This window comes from Stenella coeruleoalba (assembly GCF_951394435.1).
Source record: "Stenella coeruleoalba genome assembly, chromosome: 4".
Lineage (NCBI taxonomy): Eukaryota > Metazoa > Chordata > Mammalia > Artiodactyla > Delphinidae > Stenella > Stenella coeruleoalba.
The window spans coordinates 133817238-133841107 of NC_137149.1; the positions used below are offsets into that span (position 1 = coordinate 133817238).

At 38.5% G+C, this 23870-nt stretch overlaps 1 protein-coding gene across 6 annotated transcripts in view; it reads right to left on the reverse strand.

Annotated features, from left to right (window-relative positions):
- RAP1GDS1 (Rap1 GTPase-GDP dissociation stimulator 1) overlaps nt 1–15136 on the reverse strand; it is a 155926-nt gene extending 140790 nt beyond the window's left edge. For all 6 annotated transcript variants that reach the window (XR_013827936.1, XM_079919282.1, XM_079919285.1 and 3 more), the window contains exon 1: nt 14973–15136. Coding sequence is in view for 5 of the 6 variants with exons in the window: in XM_079919282.1 (XP_079775408.1) it covers nt 14973–14976 (4 nt within the window). In the remaining variant the exon portion in view is untranslated. The remainder of the gene's footprint in view (nt 1–14972) is intronic.
- Nucleotides 15137–23870: the final 8734 nt, after the last annotated feature.

Below are 23870 nucleotides of genomic sequence, written 5' to 3' on the forward strand. Positions count from 1 at the left end.
GTTCCTATGAGATTTTATTAGGCTATTAGGTTTTGAAAAAAAATACGTAATTTTTAGTGGTAACTATCCTTATTAACTTAAAAGTACTGACTGACATTTTTCATTAGCCAAACAGGTAACATTTACGAAAAAGTTATAGTGAAACCTATAATACTGTTTAAACATGCATATCTCTTTTCTGGTAGCCAAGACAGTCAACAAACATTTTTTCAAGGGAATTAATGTCACATAAAGAACAATTAAATAAACCATAAGGAAATGCTACTTAGTAGAAAAAATTCTCTGTTAGGCTATCTTCATTTGAAATGAAAGAAAAAAATCAGTAAACATTTATTCAGCAGGTAGTTCCCACTTTAATGAGTTTAAACAGCAATCTGTTTCTTACTGAAACAATGTATCTTTCACATTTTATAACTGTTCCAATTATTACTGTTATATAACAAACCACCCCAAACTTACTAGCATAAAACAAAGGCCAATTTATTACTCTCACAGATTCCTTGAATCAGGAATTCACAAAGGACACACTGAGAATGGCTTGTGTTCTCTCCACAAGGTCTGGGGCCTCAATGCTGTCTCAAAGGCCAGGAACGTCTCTGGGAGTGACTCAACGGCTGAGGCTGGTATCATCTGAATCATCTGATAGCTCATTCACACACATGTCTGGTGATTGGCCTGGAAGGACCTGAATGTTAGGATTGCTGACCTGAGACCTGACACCTGAGGCCTCCTTATGTGGCCTGGCTTCCGTATAGCATGGCATCTTCAGGGTCTCAGACTCCTCAGGGCTCCAAGCAGGCCAGTGTCTCGACAAACAAGGTAGAAGCAACAATGCCTTTTACTACTGAGACTAGGAAATCACAGCATCACTATTGCTGTCTTCTATTGGTTACAAGTGAGTCACAAGCATGCTCAGATTCAACAGGAAGAGAATTCCCCAACTCTCAATGGAGAGTGGCAAGATTTAGAAGAATACCTGGGGCCAAAAGAGACTGTTGTGGCCACCTTTGGAAAATATAATCTGCTACAGTAACTTAATATTCACTACATAATTTGGTTAAAATAATACAACAAAGAGCATTACACCCTTTGATTGGTTTTAACTCTTAATATAAGATAAAGTTTCCCAAAAATGACTGTATTTTCAGCTTTGGAAATAGAAATTAAAATTTATATGATTGTTATTTTACATAATATTTACAACTACCTTGTGAAATAGGTGTTATTATTACCTGTATTTTAACAGCTGAGAAAGTTGAATTCGGCAGCTGAAGAACTTGCCCAGAAACTTAAGTGTCAAAGTTGGGATAAATCCAGACATGTGTGTCTTCACAGTCCAAGCACTTCTCACTGACCAAGCAATCTGCACCGTACTGCAATTAAGTGAACCTCATGCAGATCTCATGCATACCAGAGCTGTACAAAGAAGGACTACCTGTATCTTTCTTTGTATAGACGAAAGCTCTTCAATAATGAATTTATAACCCAACCATGTTAGATAGTTGTACTGGCTAACGACTGTCCATGTATCTTAATATGTCACAAAACAGAACAAAAAACAAGAAAGAAAATCACAATGAAATGTATCAGGGAGCAGTCTCTGCCATAGCATCTCAAGGGTAGTACCACGCTTTTTAGTACAAGTAAGCGTTTAATTGAATAAGTAAGTAAATTCTAGGAAAAATTTTCCAGATCACTGTAAGTAATGAGCACTTGTATATTTCAAACAATCTGTACTAGGTGCTGAAAAGATAAATTTGATCTATCCTCTCATTTAAATTCTTAGGGGGGGAGGTGTTTTCTCTTTTTCTAGAATCCAAATTATGGGGACTTCTCTGGTGGTCCAGTGGTTAAGAATCCACACCCCAGTGCTGGGGACGTGCGTTCAATCCCTGGTCGGGGAACTAAGATTCCACATGGCGTGGGGCAACTCAGTCGGCGTGCCACAACTACTGAGTGCACGTGCTCTGGAACCTGTGCACCGCAACTAGAGAAAAGCCCACGCGCCGCAACTAGAGAAGCCTGCGCGCCACAACAAAGAGCCCATGTGCTGTGACTAAAGATCCTGCATGCTGCAATGAAGACCTGACTCAAATAATAAAATTTAAACATAATTAATTAATTAAAAAAAAGAATCCAAATTATGGCCATATCTGTTTCTATTACTCATTCTTTTATATTATTCTTTATCTACCAGTTAGAGGTTAAGCTTTTCAAAAGCAAAAAAATGTGGCTACTTGCACTCCTTATTTTGTCACTTTCTGTAATGCCTAATATGGTAATCTTGTGTTTCTCATCTGACTATGGAGCTTTACACAAACTATATAAAAGCCAGAAATGTGACACAGTGGACAGTTACTTTTTCTGGGAGCTTACCACCACCCTCCCCAAAAATGTGTTCCTACAACTAAAAGGAAATTAAGTTAATCAGCTCATATAAATTTTGTCTTTGTTCTGATTTTGCTTCTGAGGCCATCTTATAACCTTAAAGATAAACCAACATTTATATTTCTGTGAAGCATAAATACATCAATGTAAGTTTTACGTTCTTATAATGATCAGTTTCATCTTTCATAATGGAGTTACTTGAGGAATCTTAGAAGGGGAATATTTTTCAGAAGAGTTAACGAAAATAATTTTTACAACCTGACAAATCTGTTGTTAAAAAGAATCTTAGATGATGTGAGCTTCTCACAGCTTTGAAAACAGTTTTCTGTTGAAGTACGATGACCACTGGTTATAATTTTTTTCCTGACTATAAAAAACAAAACTCCACCCATAAATTCAGGGAACTTCTAGTTATTTGAAATTATTTTATACAACTATTTTTATACAGTTTTTAAAAATAATTTAAAAATTTTAAAATTATGATTTTATGTAATTCTTTTTATATAATTATTTTAAGTTCATATAATTCTTATATGTTAGAAAATACTTTCTAATACATAAGAAAATAATATTCTCTAGAAACAGTTTAGCAGTCTTATTGCACTTCGATTGCTTTTTTAAATGCCATGCCATCATTTGCCCTAGAAAATGTATTTTATGCTTGAGAGCCAAAAAAGAAAGGAAAAATACAACAGATCTTGGTTTGGGGGCTAGTAGGTCTTTATTAGGTAACTGAGCTTGCAGTTTTCCATATGATAATTTATATTAGTATGAAATGGGCATCCCCCTTCCATTTTTAATTGAAATCTATTATTTGGTTCCTATTCAATAATAATGTAATATTTTAAGCATATATATGAAATGGGGATTTAAAGACCTGAACTAACTTGCCAAAAGGTTATACTAAATTAATTTACGGAAAAGCAGAGATTCCATCCTCTATCTCTTTGATTTCTTGTATTATTTGGTCAATTGAAAATTCAGTTTAATCATCACTGATGACCATATAATCACAGATAGTTAACTTTGCTCTTGACTAGTTGTACGATTTAATTTTCACAACAATTTCTTAATTTTAAAATAAATGTATTAATTTTCAAAAGTAATATAAGGTCAATTTTATCAGAAGTTTGAATACAATTAACTCTTTAGTAGTTCAAAAGCTATAACAGAAATTTCAGACATTGCAAATTTAAATACTTTCAAGAGTGAGAGAGTACCGAGTGAGATTTGTAGGATTTAAGATAATAGTAAGAGGGACTTCCCTGGTGGTCCAGTGGTTAAGAATCGAGCTTGCAATGCAGGGAGCACGGGTTTGATCCCTGGTAGGGGAACTAAGATCCAACATGCTGGGTGGTGAGGCCAAAACAAACAAAACAATAAAAATAAAGTGGTAAAAGAAGTGTCTTATAAAAAAAAAGATAATAATAAGAAGTAATGAACTGGGGACCTTATACCCTGCCTAAAGGACAACTATCATTGATTGTCACCAATAGAAATATAGGTTCAGAGATCCTAAATGTTTACCTTTTCAAGAAAAGTTGGTGAAGCAGATTTTTATCAGAAATTTCCTGATTATTTAAATGTTGACAACTAATTCCAATTTCTAAAACTTCGCTAAAAAAATCCTTCCGCAGAGTATATGTGGACCATGGACTGCTGGTTTGCAAGCTCTGTTACAGACATGTCTTTCATCACTATAGGGTAAGGCTGTTAAATTAGGAGAAGACTGACCTGAATCTGTAGTGACTCTATAACTGAACAAACAAGTATTTACTGAATGCCAATAAGAAATATGAAACACTGATCAACTAAAATTATTGAATTATTGAATGTGTTATAGAAGTCTAAGAAGTAAGAGGTGTCCAGAGAACAATAAGAGGTCAGTATGAGAGGTCAGAAGTAGTTTTCATGAGCTGGACTAAGGAGAATGAATATGAAAAGTTATTCTAGAAGAAGGGGTAACATGAACAGTGGTGTCTTGGTGGTATCACTGACGAAGAATATTTAGGATAAAGGAAGATGTATTTCAGAGAGCAGTGAGAAATACAAGAGAGGTAGCAGATTTCTATGGACTTTGAAAGCTAAGCAGAGTTTAGACTTGATGTGGTCAACAGTTGAAGCAATATTAGATCTTGTGTAGGGAAGTGACATGATCAATGTGGTGTCTTAAAAAAAGATGGTCGTAGCACGTAGAAAAGACTGGAGAGCACAGTCTAGTATCAAGAGGCCAACTAAGAAATGGTCTCAGTAGTAGCTGAGGTAAGGGCCTGGACTCTAGCAATAGAAATGGGTAAAGAGTTTTCCACTATCCTATTCACCTGAATAAATCCTTGTTATTAGCTCGTTTGTGTGTGTGTGTGTGTGTGTGTGTGCCCCTGTGTGTGCGCACTTTTTTCATTAACAGATTGGAGCTGGCCTAGTATAATGAACAGAACACTAGTTAAGGAGTTAGGAAATAAGGGTTCTAGATCTGACACTGACCCTAACTGAATGTGTGAAATTGGGCATGCCTCTTAATCTCACTGAGCCTCAGCTCCATAATCTGGACAGAAAGAGACAGAGCCAGATAGACGTCATTGTTTGAGGCCCTGGGTCTTACAATTCCGAAAACTAACAATCTGAAGTATTCAGATAAAAGTGTAATCTCTGGTTTCTTTTGAAAAGTCTGAAAATCTGGCTTCCTTGGGCCCTCATCTGTACATGGCAAAACTGGCTGGAGCTGAGTAGGGCATTCCTCTTTTAGGTTGGGCACATACTCTCTTAGTTGGCCATAGTCCCACCATTTCCTGTTGTAGCCCTTCAGTGAGGCCCAGCGTTAGTTACAATTCATCATGCTTTCATTGCTGTTTTTTATTATGGTAGAGAAACATTTTTCTAAACTTTGTCTTTTATCAAAGGTGAGAAAATGAAAGACAAAAAGACATTTTGTCAAGAAAAATCAAAGAAAGCATACATTTTTATGGAAATAAAATATTCCTTTAGATTTAATATGCAAAAGAAAAAGTGCATATGTGTGAAAAGATCACCACTTAACCCTCTTTAATCATATAGTTTCATTTGAGTTTGGAAACCCTGCTATACATGTTGGAAACCTATTGAAAAAAATATCTATGGAGTGAAATGATTAGATTCACATTTTAGAAAGAGTACTCTAGAAGCATGCAAGAACTTAAGAGGGGGAATGCTGAGAGAAAGAACATCTGTTAGACTAGTAAAGTGGTTTCAAGAGGTGAACTGACATGTTTACAGTGGAGAAAGGAGGAGAGGACTGATTCAAGCAGGTAGAACTATTAGAATTTAGGGAACCCAAAGGGTGTTGGAAGTAGAATGATTCTAGATTTTAGGAACGGCTGACTGGATAAATGGTGATACCACCAGGGAGTTACGGAATGCATAATGGAGAAAAAGCTTTGGGGAAAGGTGAGGTAGTATAGCATTACTCTAAAGCAGGAGTTGGCCAACTACGGCCCACCGCCTGTTTTTATACAACCCACGAGTCAAATGGTTTCATATTTGTAAATGGTTGAAAAAAGTCAAAAGAAGAATATATTTCATAATGTGTAAATTATATGAAATTCAAATTTCAGTGTCCACAAATAGAGTTTTATTGGGACATAATTCATTCCTTTATTTATTGTCTACACCTGTGTTCACTTCAGTATGACAGAGGTGAGTCGTTGAGACAGCAATCATATGTGGTACTCTCATCACTTTAAACTGTTGCTTGACGTACTACAAATTGCTGTGACACAGTTATGATTGTTCAGTGTTTCGAGTACCATGTGTATTGCCACACCACAACATTTCACTTTGACCATCACATCAAAACGAAGAAAAAAAGTATACTTCAAATATCATGCTTTTAATGTTTAAAGTGACATATGGATTATTTTGTTACTGAATGAAATGGCAAACCACTGTATCACACAATGACACTATAGCTACGCTAGAAAAATTCAACATGTATCTATATTACCAGACTAAGTATTCATCATATTCACAATTCATAGGAAAGTAATTGTCAGAGGAATTAGAAAATACAAAACAAAGTACCTCTGGGAGGTTGAGATTGACATATATACACTACTGGTACTATGTATAAAATAGATAACTAATGAGAACCTACTGTATAGCACAGGGAACTCTACTCAATGCTCTGTGACCTAAATGGGAAGGAAATCCAAAAAAAGAGGGGATATATGTATACGTATAGCTGATTCACTTTGCTGTACAGTATACACTAACACAACATTGTAAAGCAACTATACTCCAATAAAAATTTTAAAAAATAAATAAAACAAAGTACCTCATCATAGCAGAATTTCTTCACAAAAAGAAAAAGAGAAAATGAAGTTGCAAACAAACTAAGTTTCTGAGGGGCTCACTTATTAGTCAAGCAAGGAAAGCTGTTTACTTGTGGTGAGTTAATTAAACTGTATTTTGACTATAGCACCCAAAGAAACATTTCCAGAGGGGGAAAAAACTCGTTTAAGAAAAGTCTTTCAGTGAGAATAGCTACCTGAAGAGGTAAGGGCACTGGGAGCAATATCAATATTCAATTAAAAGACAAGGCAAATAATTTTAAAAAGGTTTTCCTTGGTTCTTGATAAATTAACAGATAGATACTTGTGATACTGCATAGTGTCCTTATTTTCGAGAAGTCAAGGCTGAACGTGACTGAAGAAGAGCCTCTATAAAGACTGCATAGAAGAGACAAAGATATTTTTAAAGTTGAGAAAACATTAATTCAGTACAACCTGAAGTGGAATCTATTAAGATGTGTTACATCTGATGGTGGTAAAAACATGTGAGGAACAGAAAAAGGCTTAGTTGAATAAATTTATAAAGTCTGTGAAAATAAGGTGTTTAAAGTCTGTTTCTTCATTATATTATTAATCAGCAGGTATTTTGTGGGAAAAATATTTTAAACTAACATGTATGATTGAACCAATAGTATCAACTTCATTCACACTCACAGATTTAACCACTGTCGGTTGTTTGTACTTTGATAAGAAATAGAAGCTGCATATCCTAACTTGCCTTACCACACAACAGCTTAAGGGCTTAGCAGTTGTACGGTTTTACAGCGATTTTTTTTTTTTAGCTCAATGGTGAGACTGAAATTTCTGAACGATAAGAAGTGCCTTCAACCATTATTATCAAACAATGAATACCTTTGGAAATGATATTTTGCTGCAGATTAGATAATGTCTCCTTGAATCTGACCTGAAAGTCAAGGCAAAACAGTGCTTATATGTGAAACATACTGTGTTAAGTCATTTTGACAACATTGTTCAAATCACAAGTAACCATCAATCTGCTTTATACATTTCTTGCGCTGTCAAAAGTTAAAAACAAGAAGATCTCTGTGCATATACAAATGTGCAACAGATATATTATGCAAGCTCAAACTACAGTTCCAGCAGTGTTTTTCAGACCCCACTGCAAGTGCAAAAGAAACTTCCATATATCAAAATCCATTTAACTATGCAATTGAGGAACTTCCATCTAACTTTCAGTTGGTTAATCTGCAGTGTAAACAGCATACTAAATGGAAACTATCAAGAGAATCTAAAAGAATTCTATAAATACCTTCCATACAATCAATGTGATTATTAAGATCACATGCCCATGATTGATAGCAGCATTTGGTAGTACCTGTCTGTGTGAAAACGTTTCAAAGACAAAATCAATTAAATGCCTTTACAGCTCTGCATTAACAAGTGAACAACTGCAATCAATTTTGATGATAGGGTAACTGGAAGTCCCAATTAAAGGAAACTGCTATCTCAAAAAGGGAATTACAATCTTTTCATTCGGAAACCTGTATTCTACAATCATGTTCAATTCATGTTATATTTTGAATTTAGTCAATAAAAATTTTGTGGATATTTGCTTTTTCTCATATATAGTTTCACTCTTATCTATGTAATATCCTTGATTTTGCCTCTCGGCCTACAGGGCCTAAAATACTTACCATCTGGCCCTTTATGTAAAAAGTTTGCAGACCTCTGCTTTATGGTGATGCTATTCAAAGTGCGGCATCGTCTGGGAAATGTCTTGACAAGGCAAATTCTTGGCCCATCTCACACCTACTGAATCAGAATTTCTGAGGGTGAGCCCAGTAATTTTTCTTTTTTAACAAGCTTATAGGTGATTCTTATGCAAGCTAAAGAGTGAGAATCAATGCTCTCAAACAGGATTTTAGAGACTTAGTTCTGTCCCCTTGGATAAATTATTTAATTCTTTGAGTAAATAAAATGGGGATAGTGTCCCCCACTTCACAGAACTGTTGAAGAGATTAAAACTATTTAAAAAAATATAAAAAAATGTAAAGTTTAACATGATTACTGACATCAATAATTCTTAATAAATGGTAATAAATGATAATTATTACTTCGAAGGTGTACTGGGGCCTCCTTGCACCAGCCCATGAGATAATGATAGTTAAATTTTTCGGAATTTTGTGAGGCAATTATTAAAATAGCCATTATCGAAAATTTTATAAACTTAAAATTAAATAAGTTATATTAAAACAAAGTTATTAATAGTCAAAACTCATCACTACTTAATTACTTTACTACCTTTTATTACTATCTGTGCTCATGAGGCTATTATGTCTGTATGGTGGGTATATTATATAATGGTGTGCTGCATCTCACTTCTTCCCGACTATGCATTCACAGGAAATCAACCACCACAATCAGAGCTTTTTTGGAGAAAGGCTTCTGGCAAAACGTTAATCAACGTACCTCTGGTTATCATTATTAAAAATTACATAATGAATTCAGTTTTGAACTCAATGAGTTTGAACTGACTATGCATGTAGGGATGGATGTCTAACCGTCTACTAGATAAAAAGACAGAGCCCAGATATATATTTTTAGGCATCAGTAGCATATAGACAGTAGTTGAAGCCATAAACATGGACAAAATTGAGCAAAACAGCCTTTAGAGAAGGGGTCAGATATAGAACCCATATGGAAAAAGTTAATTTTGTGAACAAAAAGTCAGAAGGACTTTAGAATTTATAAGTATAGCCAATTATGGCTAGCAGCTCAATTTAACTACTCCCATTTATCACTATCCTAATTCTTAGTTTTAACTCCTGGAACGCTTCTACCGACAAAAGTTGTATAAATAGATGTACTGAGAGAATTACATTACTCTGCAATTTGAATTCAGCATCCATATCTTAGCCAGCAGGGGTAATGGTATTTTAGGCCATCTATTTAGACAAGTCTAACAAATTGGTTCATACTCAGAAGTTTCTACCTCAAGGAGACATTGCCCTTCGAACAATAAAGAAAAACAAGTTATATAGGGATGATTATAACACACTTAAGACATCAATGATATTGAGTATATTTCAAAGTTTAGTTTCAAAGAATTGCAGAATTTTAGAACCAAAATAGACTTTATAACCTATTCTGATACCTTAATTTTTTTTGGCTCTTCTCTCCATAAGAAAGAGCTGTTTGTCAAGTTAAATGTCTAGGAAAGCATTTTAAATTAAATTTTTTCCTTATTAGTTATCTGAACATCTGATTATCTAAAATTAACATAGAGTTCCCAAAGGAGATGATCTTCCTTCTCCATCCCTCCTGATGTTCATGAGGGGATATTAAAAATTTACATAATTCTTTACGGCTGTTGTTGGTGCCTCTGATAACTGCAGAATCGCCAAGTTCAGTTCAGCTGATTTGGAATCTCTGGAGAGAGCAATCACACTATTTCCCTAAAGGCACCTAGAAACTCCAACATTCCACTGTGAAAATTAAAACTCTATGGTTCTCAAAATGAATTAAGGCTATTATAACTTTCCAAATAGTAGTACTAGTGACTTCAGAAAATATGACTCTGCCAAGGATAATGAATCTAGCTCTCTCCCGTATGAAAAAAAAAAGTGGGCATATACAAAATAGGTATAAAGCCAATAAGAAAAATTATTGAACTAGTCAATATATAATCTATGCTCTTCTAAAATAATAAATTTTAGTGATTATCAGCTTATAAAAATATTTTATTGCTCTACCTTGACTTATAAAGAATAAGCAAAAGTATCAATTTTAACTATTTATCTACGAAATTATTCCAGGACTTAGAAATGCAAGCCAAAAAAAAAAAGCAAAAAAAAACAAAAAACGACTTATGCATAAGGCTTATACATACTTACAGAGAAAAAGAAAACTCCATGAATTAAGAGTATAATTAGAGGCGAACATATAACTAGAGAAATCCCAAATTCACAAAGATGAATAATAAATAAAGTGATAAAACCATTCATTAGTAGAGTATCCTTTATGCAAACTGTCATGTAAAATTATAAAACCATTTCTAAACTCCCTCTACATGACAGATACTGCAAAAACAGAAAGTACACTATACTAAGTCACAAAGACATAAAAAATGGAATGTCAAAGAAATGTGACGCACTATGGTGAGATTACAAATTGTTCAGCAAAAAAATAGCACATGTCATTCCACGTAAAGTGAGACATTTAAAAAATGTTTAAACAAAACTATGCTTATGTACAGATATTTAAACGGGGCAAGGAATATTGCACTACTATACATAGGGAACTCTGTCTCCACTTACTCATTAGCCACTTAGCCTTTACAACTGACCTCCATAGCTATCATACCTCGTAAAGCTGCTTTTTAGAAAATACCCTAGGTAGTATCCTAACCAAACCACATCAGCTTGGAGCCTTTTCTCAGTCCTATTACTCTTACTGTTCTGAAGCAACAGCCATTATTGACCATTCACTCTTGAAATCAACCATATGCCTATTCTAGTCTTTCACTCCTACCTACTACTGTCTTTTCTGGTGTCAAATCATTTCATTCTTTTTCCTTAACAATGGGGCATTCTTCAAGATTCTTACCTTGGACAAAGTTTCTTCTTTTTCTTTGTTGACTCTCATCCTCCTACCTAACTTCAAATATTATCTCAGGAAAATTGTGGATAACATCCAGATCTCTAGCTCAAATCCTCTCTTGAGAGTTAAAATAACTGTTAAATATTTTTTACCTAGTTTTGGTTAGTCAACTGATTTTTACTGCATAGCTCCTACATGCAAGACACTAGTGTTAGGAAATGTATTCAAAACCTAATATGAGAGTCCCTGTCATCAAGAAGCAGAGAAGCTAAAAGGCAAACTAAATAGTCCAACACATCAGGTCCAAAACTGACTATTCATTCACGTTTCCTCTTCCCGTGGATTAAACAGATATTTAAAAGATCCCACATTCTCATTATTGCCCAGGCAACAATGTATGACTGCTTTCTTAATTCCATATTCTTTATTGCAATTTTCTATTCCCATTGCCACAGGCTGGTTCAGGACAGTATATATTTTCACCCAAACTGCAACAACCACCTTCTGAATTATTCTCCAGTTTCTCATCCAATCCATCCTGCACTCAACTGACAGATTAATTTTCCTAAACCACAGATGTGTTCCATCACTTACCTATAAAAAAAGTTTAACAGTCCCTCAATAGACAAGTCAAGCCTAAAAACTTCGTCGGCTTGGCATTCAAGGTCCTCCATTATCTGTTCTTTACCTATTACAACTTTTTCATCTCTGTCACCCACTATTTCCTTACCTTTTGCTCCAGCCAAACATGGTTATTTAATCATATCCTGAAACTGTTTGAATGTTTCTATCTCTGTATCTTCCTTTATGTCATTTCTCTCCCTCTGCTCCCATCCTGATTAACAGTCTCTGTTCATTTCTACCTTTCAGAAGCTTAACCAACCATTAGATCAAATAACATCATTTTTCTGAAAACTCCTCTCCATCCTCTGAAACTATAAAATATGTTAATGTCTTTTGTATCACTCATACTTTATTTAGTTATCTGTGTATGTAGAACATTATTCCTGTTAAGATTATAAGAAACTTGAAAAATGTTTTATTAATTTTTATCCTCCCACAGTACATTACATATGGTTGATATTCAACAAATTATGCTGAATTTGTAAAAAAATATATACATAAAATAACAGCCATGGTCCATAAGACTACACAGGAAGTCAGTTTCCTTCACTCTCTTGTGGCGAAAAATCACTGCCACGACAATATCTTTTTAAAAAATCACTGTATTTATTTCTTGAAAAGACATTAAAAAGTGATTTTTCCCCCTACCACTAATCAGTATACCCCTTATGTACATATGAATTGTTATAATAACTTCCTTGGCTTCGAATATAACATTGCTTCCCAAGGTTTCAGTTTTACATTATAGTATGTACCTACTGATCACAAACTAAACCACTGAAAACAGCAGTGTAGAAGGAAATAGCTTGCCTGGTGGCTGCTCCAAAACCCGTACCTCTGAGACAACCCAACTTATTTTTTTTGAGAGAGAGAAGAGCAGTCATAACGTAATTATACTTCTCTGTTCCCACTTCCTTCACATCTCCAGCACCTCCATAATACCAACCAACCTAAATGTTTGTTCAGAGCCCATACTTTCAGGTTCACAAGTTGAAAATAACAGACAGGTTTCCAGTTCAACAATTAATTCACCGAAGATTTACTGAATACATACTATGTGGTAAGCACTGTAGAGGACTCAAAAATTCCTAAGACACAAATTTCATCTTCTGGAACACATGATTAAATGCACAACACACACACCTTAACAACTCCATTATAAAGCAGATTACGTAAGGGCTATAAAGCTTCCAGCAAGGTACAAACAGAATGGTAAAAGGAGAGAGGGTGCTTAATCAAAGTATATCTGACAAGCTTCAAATGAGAGATGGATTTCTGGATTTCTATTTGGAGTTTCTTAGAAATCAAGTAAAGAATTCAAGATTTTCAAGATTAATTATTTTTAAGTAAATTATTTAAGTATTTTTTCACTAGTATTGCAACAGAATGGATTTTTTTCTACTGAAAAGGTACTGATTTAACATGTAAGTTAAAATTTTAGTTAAACAGACTTTTTTTAGCTCACCTTGAAACATGGGGAAATATATTTTATAGGCCAAACTTGTGCCTACAATTAAGAAGAAAATTTTTGTTATGTTCAAGGGAAAGACACAATGTGTCCAATAATCCGAACTAATATTTATTTAAAATTCTACTCCCAGAGAAAGACTAGATACATATAAATGGGCCACCCGATTTTTACAGAAATCTGTCAGCATACCAATAGTACATTAAAAAGGAAAAAACTGAACAAGTGAAAATAAAATTCTGGGACCTAGATTCATTTTTCATTCATACCACCTCCTCTTGTAACAATGACCTCTTCCTCATATACGGCCAAAGGTCTGAATCAGAGCTTGGAGCATTTGTTTTTCAAGTAGGCTCCATCGACACCAGATACTTCTTTGAAGATTCAGAGTTGCCATGACCTAACTCTGTACGTGTTGGGCAATGTATTGACAGGTGAAAGGACCACGCTCATCTCAAGCTTAAAATAACTTGCAAGGAAGGGGTGGGAAAAGTCCGAGTTGACAGATGCCAATGTAGCAAATTTTAAAAAGAGGAAACTATGATAGACAGGAATGGAAGCAAACTGGGGAACTTGCAGAAGTATGGCATTCCAAATTGCTACTATTTTTTTAAAACTTTCGTCTTTTAATTACATTACAGCATCCAAGAGACGTTTCTGCAATTACTGAACTTAACAATTAAGCAACATATTATGAAAAAAAAATTTAGGTTTAAATTACATGCAGTTTTATAAAACATATTTGCTTTTAAATATCTCATCCAAAACTCTTGATATTAACGCGAAAGAACTAAAATCGGATTATGGAGATTTCGACAAGTGAAGCTGGGAAAGAATAACTAACATGTAAGTTCGGTAACATGTTACAGGCAGGTTGCAGTTTCCCTGCTACAGTAGACAGGCGAAGGAACCAAGAAAATGGGTTGAGCACAGGAATATTGCACACTGTAGCCACCCAACACTAATTCAACAGCTAGCGGGCTCTATCCATCCTCCCTCACGTTCCTCGTGGCCTCTGACAAGTCATCCTTTCAACCTATGAGACTGTCCGCTCTCCCCCACCGAAAATAATTTCCGTGCAGGTTGTAAAATCTCCCGCACAAACTACTTGCTCGCACCTCCTCGCCTTGGGATGGGCAGTCCCCAAGATGGGGAAAGGTCGCCCTGGCAGGGAAGTTACGTGAAGTGGTCTTTCTCGCGGTCCGCCCCGAGCCTCCAGCCCAGCAGCCGCGGGAGAAAGGAAGCGGGCGGCCTCCGAAGAAACCGGGATGGGGCAGCGAATGCGAGCCCGCGAGGCAGGCTCTGTGGTGCCCGAGCACCGGCTCGGGCAGGAAGAATGGAGGAGGGGAGGCGAGGCAGCGAGGTGCCCGAGAGCCGGGCGGGCGGTCCGGCCCCGCGGCCCGACCCCACCCCGCCTCGGGACCCTCCCAGCCCACGGACTCGGCGTGCGTTCCGCGTGCGCCGACTCTCCCCGGAGGAAGAGCCACTGCCTCACACCAGTGGATTTGAGAAATTCGGCAACTTTGCGCGAGAAACGCTTCCCACCCTGCAACACGCCGAGAAAGAGAAATATGTCAGGCGATGACGGGGGAGGAAGGATGACTTACCCATGGTCCTCCCAGAGGGTGAGGAGCCGGCAGGGCGAGGCGAAGGTCTCCGGTGCGGGCGGCGCGGCGCTGTGTCCTCACTCTACCTCCGCCTCTCCTGCAGCCAGGGAGGGACCCGCGGGGGGCGGCCGCCGGGGAGGAGCAGCTACTGCTGCCGCCGCTGCTGCTGCTGCAGGCGGCGCGGCCGCGGCGGGGACGAACGGCGGGGGGCGGGGCGGGGTAGGGCGGGGCGGGCGGGCGCAGCCTGCGGCGGGCGCGGCTCCGCGGGCGGGAGGCGGAGGCGCCGAGCCTGCTGGAGCGGCGTCCGCCTAGACGCGCGGTCCGGGAGCGCCCCGCCCTCCCCACCGAGCATGCTCAGTGCTTCCCTTCCCCCCCACCCCGGGGCGAGAGAATCTAAACGTGCTGGTGGGCGTGTGTTTGCCGGCGGGCTGCCGCCGCCGCGGAGGAGCTTGATGGCGGCAGCTTGAGGGCCGGAGGGTGAGCCTCGGGAAAGCTGGGCGCAGGGACCCTGAGCCCGAACTATTACCCTCCGGCTCGCTATCTCGACCCCACCAACCCACACCCGGAAAACGGGCCGGTGTTTATTAGGGGGCAGCCCGGGTGCACAGGCGGGAATTTCCCGAAGGAGGAAACGCTGGGCCTCCTCAGACCTGGGAGGGTGGTCGGAAAGCAAAGCGGACGTCCTGAAGCAGACCTACTGGCGATGAGGCCAGTGCCTCTGGAGATAAGATACCTGGGGACGCCCGTTTTCAGAGCAGCCTGTGGGCTCGTTGGGCGGCCCCTGGGAAGGCGCTCAATATTAGCGGGACAGTTAAGACCAGTTTAAAAAGAGAAGTCCGGGCAGCGAGAGGAGTGATCGCCCCGGGATGTCCTCGGAGAGTGTGTCGTTCTCCTTCCTAGAGGAGTGCGGCCTTCCTTTCCCCGGAGGACACCTGAAAAGCCATGTAACGAGGGTGCCCTGGCCGTCGGGCTCCACCCTCCCGGGATGTGCCCAGCTGTGCCCGGCTCCCTTGGAACGCGGCCGGAACAAGGTCGCCACGGTGAGAAAATAAAAGTCCGCTGAGTTGGTGCGGCCCCGCAGGGTCCGCCGGCTGGAGTTTCCTCGGTACGCGGGCCGCCGCCCGCTCCCGACAGCCCCCTAACTGCGGGGAAAACCTGAGCCGCGCGCTCCCTTTTGAGGGCGCCCTCCCAACTGGGCATGCGCGCGGGGCGAAGGCTGGTCTTGGGTCCTCTACCCTGGGGGAGGAGGCTGGGGAAAACCTTCCATTTCTCCGCATCCTGGTCGTGGCCTGAACCCTCTCTGGTGGGTGGGGTGAGGGATCAGGTCGCTCTCCCGAGGCAGCAGCAACTGCAGTCCTGCAGGGGAAGGGGCGCCGTCAGCAGCACAACCTGTGAGAGGGAGATGCTGAATAGCTCAACGGAAATTCCTTGCCCTTTTCAACTTTTGCTCTTTCGACTCAAGTGTTGAGAAAAAGGTGCCCCCCGCCCTTCATCCGTGGCCCCTTTTAACAGTCATATCACAAGCACACAAGTCAGAATAGGCCTTGTAATGCGTTGAGCAGACAGCCGATTTTCTAAAACAAAAAGGAAACATGATAATAAAAAGGTTTGATAAAATAAGAAAATACAATAGAACTACAGAAGTGAAAACTGTTAGACTTTTGTGATGCCCAAGACAATCAGGCTCTTCACTCCTACTATACTGCTTTCCTTTCTGTGATATAAGAATGCTCTTGCTTTTTGCCTCAAAATAGTCTTACAGAACAGAATTAGTTTCCTAGGGCTGCTAAGTACCACAAACTGGGTGGCTTAGGACAACAGAAATGTATTTTCTTACAGTTCTAAAGGCCAAAAGTCTGAAATCGAAGTGTGGGCAGGCCCGTGCTCACCCTGAAGGCGCTAAGGAAAGATTTCTTCCGGGCCTCCCCTAGCTTCTGGTAGGTCCTTGGCCTATGGTAGCATAACGACAGACTTCACATGGCATGTCTGTTGAAATTTTTCTTTTTTATGAGCACACCAGTCATTTTCGATTAGGGGCCCAAGTACTCTAGTATGACCTCATCTTTAATTATATCCGCAGTGACCCTATTTCCAAATAAGGTCACATTCTGAGGTACTGGAGGTTAGGACTTAAATGTATATATTTTATAGGGAACGTGAGTCAATCCATAACACATACCGATGCAAGCTACACACATACACCCCCGCACACACCACACCACGTTCCACTTTCATTTTGGACCTCGCCAGAAGACTAGACCAGCCTTGGGCCTTTGTATCGCTGCTTCTCATTTTTTGTTCCTCTCTCTTTCTTTAACCTTACATTAATCTCTTCCAGATTCTCAAGTTCATTTGCTTCGTCTTTCCTGCTACCTTCCTTTTGTAGTTATATATTACAATAATTTCTAAGAGCATCTTTTATATTTTGTTTGGGTGCATAAATTGAAACTAGCAAAAGCAGCTGAAGACGTTTTGTGACCTCCCACCTGACACTAGTTTAGGTGCCTTCTTTGCTCTGCTCGAATCCACAAGCCATCCTTTCAGCACTCCTACCAGTTAAAACCACAGGGCTGTCCAGGCAAACTGCATAGTGAATCCCAATGCACTGCTGTGTAACCACAGTGAGACCCAGTACTGACTGCAACATGCAGATGTGGGCTGGTATAATGCCTACCCCTTTCACACTAGTTCCCTTCCCCTTCCTCGTCTTCTCCTGTCATAGGAATGTCACAGGAATATCTTTTTATTCAAATCTTATCTATGTGAGGCCTTCCCTAGCCATTTTATCTAAAATTTCAACACTAGCCCCACTTCCATACTTTATTTTTTCCTTACTACTTATCACTAAAATAATACATATTTTGCTTATCGGCTATCACCCCATTTAAATTTAAGCTCTGGGCTTCCCTGGTGGCACAGTGGTTGAGAGTCCGCCTGCCGATGCAGGGGATGCGGGTTCGTGCCCCGGTCCGGGAAGATCCCACATGCCTCGGAGCGGCTGGGCCCGTGAACCATGGCTGCTGGGCCTGCGCGTCCGGAGCCTGTGCTCCGCAACGGGAGAGGCCACAACAGTGAGAGGCCCGTGTACCGCAAAAAAAAAAAAAAAAAAAAAAGATTAAGCTCTCCAACAGCAGGAATTTTTGTCTGCCTTATTTGCCATTATGTCCTCAGTGCCAGAACAAATGCTCACAGAGCAAATGCTCAGTAAAAATCTGTTGTATGAATGAAAGTCTTTTCATTCAGAGTTTTTGTCTTTAAAAAGCAAGAATGGTGTTAATATTCTTTTTATAAACTCTAGCACCTTACCAAGTAAAATTAGTTATGCAATAAATATTGATGATGATGATGATGACAGCTGCTATCTGTGTTGTTTCTGTCTTAAACTATGATTCTAAGATTTTAAGATTCTAAGATATGATTCTATGATTAGAAGATTCTAAAGAATCTTCTAAAGGGACTCGTTTTTGTACTAATCTATTCACTCATTCAGTTAATAGAGATTTATTGAGTGCCTACTACGTATCAGGCACTATAGTAGGCATTAGGGATAAAGAATAAACTATGGTCCCTGCTCTCAAAAAACTTATATATTAGAAAAATTGCTTTGATGAAACTTCCAGTCATTGATCACATAAATAGCTAGAAAATATACTCCTGATGTCAAAAGAGTTTTCCAGAATAAATCTACTAGTTCTCATGCTCCAGGTTAAGCAATGCTCAGGATTTGATTAGGCCTGCTACAAAGTGAAGGAGGAAATTCTATCCAGAAATACCTATATATTCATGAAGTATCACAGATTTATTTGTGTATCAAATTATTGTGGTAGGGGGTAGGTGAAGAGAAGTATCAAGGAAAATGTTTATTAGAAAGGGTCATAAGCACTATATTTTGACAAGGTTTATAACAAAACTTACCTCATTTTTGCATGTAAACTTCAAAAGGTTAGAAGGTGCTTTAAATTCTGTAAAGGAAATGCACTGGGAGGGGCAGAGCAAGAGGAAGTAGAAAGAGAAGAGAAAGAATGTTCTTTAAAAGAAAAATAGGGAACTGATTGCCTCTTCTTCCCCATGATGTTCTGAACAGCATTTAAGGGAATCTCACTGGAGTAGTTAACTAGACTTTGCAGTGATAAAAAATGATTTGTCAGTGAACAGTCTTCTGCCTAAATTCTATAGTTTTAAAAGGCCTCAATGAGGTTAGGCTAGTCCAGGTTGAACAACTGAAATATCTTAAACTGTAATCCTATCCCACCCCCTCCTCTCATTTACTTCCTATATTAACCATTTTCTACTTCTTATGAAATCTAAATTTTCTTTTTTCATAGTTTGTCACCTCAAATTACCAATGTCTACATATTGCAAACAATTATAGGCCTAGATTATATACATTTTTTATTTGTTTGCTTTGTTTTGTCCACAACACAGGGCATGTGGGATCTCAGTTCCCCAACCAGGGGTGGATCCTGCGCCCCCTGCATTGGAAGCGCAGAGTCTTAACCACTGGACCACCAGGGAAGTCCTATATACATTTTTCAGATGGGACGAAGCACTTTGCAATCAGTCAAGTAGTTGCTGAGCATCTCTTCTGAGCTCAGCACTGTGCTAGATGCTCTAAGAGATAGGTATAGGTATGCATCATGCAAAACAGAGTAGGAACAGTCTATTTTTAAAGTTTCTTCCTATTAGAAAATCGCCTAAATCTGTGAGTACTAACATATAAAGAACACTAGTCAAAAAAGTCAAAGATGGCTTCATAAGATGTGTATGGATAGAATTTTTCTGAAGATATTATGAGAAGAAAGGAATCTATCCCGAGAAAGAGTATGAGCTAAGGCACAGAGATGTCATATTCATAAGACCATAGAAAGGTACATGTTGAGGCATATTGGGAAATAAGATTGAAAAATGTAGTAAGAGGGACAGATTGTGAGGGCCTAAAATAGCCAAGCAAAGGAATTTGAACTTGATAAGGTAGGAAATAGGGAACCATTGAAAGTTTCTGAGAAATGGAATGTGGTGAAAACAATATAGGGGGCAGGAGAAGGAGTAGTAGATTTAAAAAAGCAATACTTACTGAGAGCATGTGACATTCTGTCTAGGAGTTAGGTACACAAAGGTGAATAAGTGGGTTTTGGCTCTCGAGGAGTACAGTGGCAGAGACACAAGTGAACAGAGTACATGCTGTAAGTAATAGGACAGAGTAGTGCGGAAGAATGTAGGTAGGACATTTAACCCTGTCATGGAGAGCCTCCTGGAGAAGATGCCATTCAGCAGAGACCTGAAGGAGGAATAGAAGTCAACCAATCAAAAGGCTTTATGTACATGGGCCTGGAAACAAGAGTTTGAATCTTTAAGGAACCTGCAAGCAGTTGGTGGCTACAGTGAGATGTGCACAGATATGGGGAAAGGGAGAAGGTCATGGAACAAAGTGGACAAGTAAGAGGGATCAAATCTTGTAGGGTCTTGATGGTTCAGGTAAGATATTGGACAGTATCCTGAGGGCAGCAGGAAGCTACTGGAGGGTTTAAAGTTTGAAAATGACATAGTTAAATTTATATTTGAGTAGTTGCAAAGTGGAAAGTGCCTAAGAATGAGGTCTAGACTAGAAGCTGGGAGACTTGCAATATTCCAAATGTGAGCTGAACTGAAATAGAAGCAGTAGGGATAGAGAGTAATGGACAGTCCTGAGAAATACTAAGGGAGTGGTATTGGCTTGGTGATTGATCAGATGTTGTTTAGGATTGTTTATTTTAAATATATAGCAGCACTAAGGGTGAGGTATTATTATCTCAGCTTTACAAATGATGAAACATGTTAAGAGAGGTTAAATAATTTAACTTAGGATCTACAACTAATACATAAAGGAAGCAGAGGTCAAATCTAAGCCTCTCTGACTCAGATCCTCACTGCAATAATGTGTTAGATAAATGTGTTGAGGGAAAATACCTTATATTTTGTGCGACCTCAACAGATTAAAAATACTATGTTGTAAAATATTTTTATTTGAAGTGAGTTTCATTGTCTTTAAAATACTCTTTGTGTGCTTCTACTTCTCTGAACTTTACAAGTTTAAAAGACAGAATCTCTGTGTTACTATACTATCTGTGACTATTGAATAAAGCTACTTTTGATTAAGATAGGCTCAGTTATTCTTGAAATAATATTTGGCCTATTTTAATTTCAGTTGGCTTTGCCATTCTGTTGCATTAAAAGGGGGGTTAGAAGTTTGCTATGCATCTAGGATTCTAAACCATGACATGCAGGGATTCGTTACATTTGTATGTTTTTAGACCATTTGATAAGCATGGATAAACCTTGTTTCCTTTTCTTCCTGTAAACTTCAAATTTAACTCAGTCTTTAAAAGGTTGTTAGTGAGATATCAGCTCAGAAAGTGTCATCTCAGTCTACAGACTCCTTACTGAGTTTTGTCACCTCATTTTTTCTTTCATGTTTCATAATAATGAGAAAATCGTGCCAAAGTAAAATGAATAGGTGGCGTGAGAACATTGAGACCTGATGGCTGAGGACATTACCATGGAGGCAAAGGGAGCTCAAGACACAAGAATGCTGAGTCCTAGTCTACCTCTAACCACCTCTGTGGCAGTTAATTTTGTCTTTTGGGATAGTTCACTGTGTCTCTGAGTCTCACATTTCGTCTTTGTAAATACTGTAAATTATAATAGGTCAGTCAAGGGGAGAAAACATGAACTGTCTTGCACATTTAAGGGATATTTTCCTCATGGTGCATGGTTCTGATAGAGGCATTCAGTTCTACTACCTAAAATTATCTCCACGCTCCAGCCCACCCACCCACGTGTACATATCCTCACAAACTTGCTAGAGAAATCCTCCAAGTCTTAAAACATTTCATTCCTCCCACCCTGGACTGGCCTAAGGCAAAACTGGGAAGTAATTGAAATTAGTGTGATGCTCTTGGGATTATTTATGTGTCAAAAACTCTCATGTATCAATAACACTAACATCTAATACTAACCACATGAGTTAGATATTTTACAGGTAAGGAAATGGAGAAACAAGATATTTTAATTAATTTGCCTAGTGTCACATGACCAATAAAAGGTAGAGCTGGAATTTGAACCAAGTCTGTTTGATTTCAAAGTCCACGCTCCTTCCATTTCATCGCATTGCCTCATGTAAACTTGTTTCCTCACCTCTAACCTCACCTCCACTGTAACACTTCATGGAAAAGAAACACCTGTATTTTATCTTACCTACTTCTCCACTCTGGCAAGGTTAACTATCTGGCTCATGAATGATTTTCTTTTCAGAGTTAACGGAAGCTAATCTAGTAATCCATGCCAATAGGCTTATAACCATCCATTCCTCTGTGAAACATATGTAAGCATTTTAAGAGTGGTGTTTTAGATAAAAATAAAGCAATTCAAAAGAGGAGTTCTGATTAGATTATCTTGCTTCCTTCATATACTCTCTTTTTTCTTCATATACTTTTGTGTAGCGCAAATCACCAGCAATTGCCCATTTTCCCTACTTAGGATTTTTCCAGATCCTTTTGAAGTCTCCACCATTTCCTTTTCAGGGGTCCTCTTTTATCTACTTTAAAATTCACCTAAAGACTTCCTTAAGGAGACATATTCTAACTTAATCTCATCCAACCCTGATTAAGAAGTTCTTAGTGCTTATAAAGCTCCTATAACAAAAACTGGCTTATGCAGACTTCTGAACAGAAAAGCCTCATTAACCGGCATGTCTCTTTACCTGCAGTTCACTGATAATTGATTCACATAATGATGATGCTGAAGATTCTAAAGTATTAAAGACTGAATACAGTTTGCTTAATGTACTTGTATTTGTTTCCCATGGCTGCTATAACAAATAACCACAAAATTATTGGCTTAAAACATCATAGATTTATTAGCTTACAGTTCTGGAGGTCAGAAGTCCAAAATGGAGTTCACTGGGCTAAAATCAGGGTGTTAGAAGGGCTTTATCCCTTTTTGGAGGCTCTCAAGGAGCATCTGTTTCCTTGCCTTTTCTAGCTTCTCGAGGCTGCCCACATTCCTTAGCTTGTGTGCTCCTTCCAGCCTGCAATCACATTCCTTCCTCTCACTCTCCTGCCCATTTCTTTCCCTTTTAAGGGCCCTCATGTTTATATTGGGCCCAGTAAAATAATCCAGGATCATCTTCCCATCTCATGCTCCGTAATTTAATCACATCAGCAAAGTCCCTTCTGCCATGGAAGGTAATATATTTTTTATTTTTTTCTTTTTCTTTTTATTGAAGTACAGTTGATTTACAAGGTTGTTAGTTTCAGGTGTATAGCAGAGTGATTCAATTCTCTCTATATGTATATCTATTCTTTTTCAGGTTCTTTTCCATTGTAAGTTATTACAAGATATTGAATATAGTTCCCTGTGCTATACAGTAGGTCCTTGTTGTTTATCTGTTTTACATATAGTAGTGTATATCTGTTCATCCCAAACCCCTAACTTATCCCTCATCTCCTTTCCCCTTTGGTAACAATAAGTTTATTTTCTGTCTTTGAATCTGTTTCTGTTTTGTAACTAAGTTCACTTGTATCATTTTTTTAATATTCCATATAGAAGTGATATCATGTTATTTGTCTTCTCTGTCTGACTTATGTCACTTAGTATGATAATCTCTGGGTCCAAAGGTAACATATTGACAGGTTCCAGGGACTTGAACGTGGATATCTTGCAGGTGGAGAGGCATTATTCTACCTACCTTGGTAGTTAATATTAAATTTATTTTGTTTCATTAAATGTATGACAATTAGCAAAAACCTATATGCATAGATGATACATATGTGATATGTATATGTGAGTGTACATGATAAATTTGTTAACTAGTTCTTTAATCATGCTGGAAAATAGACTTGTAATTTTTATCTTATATAT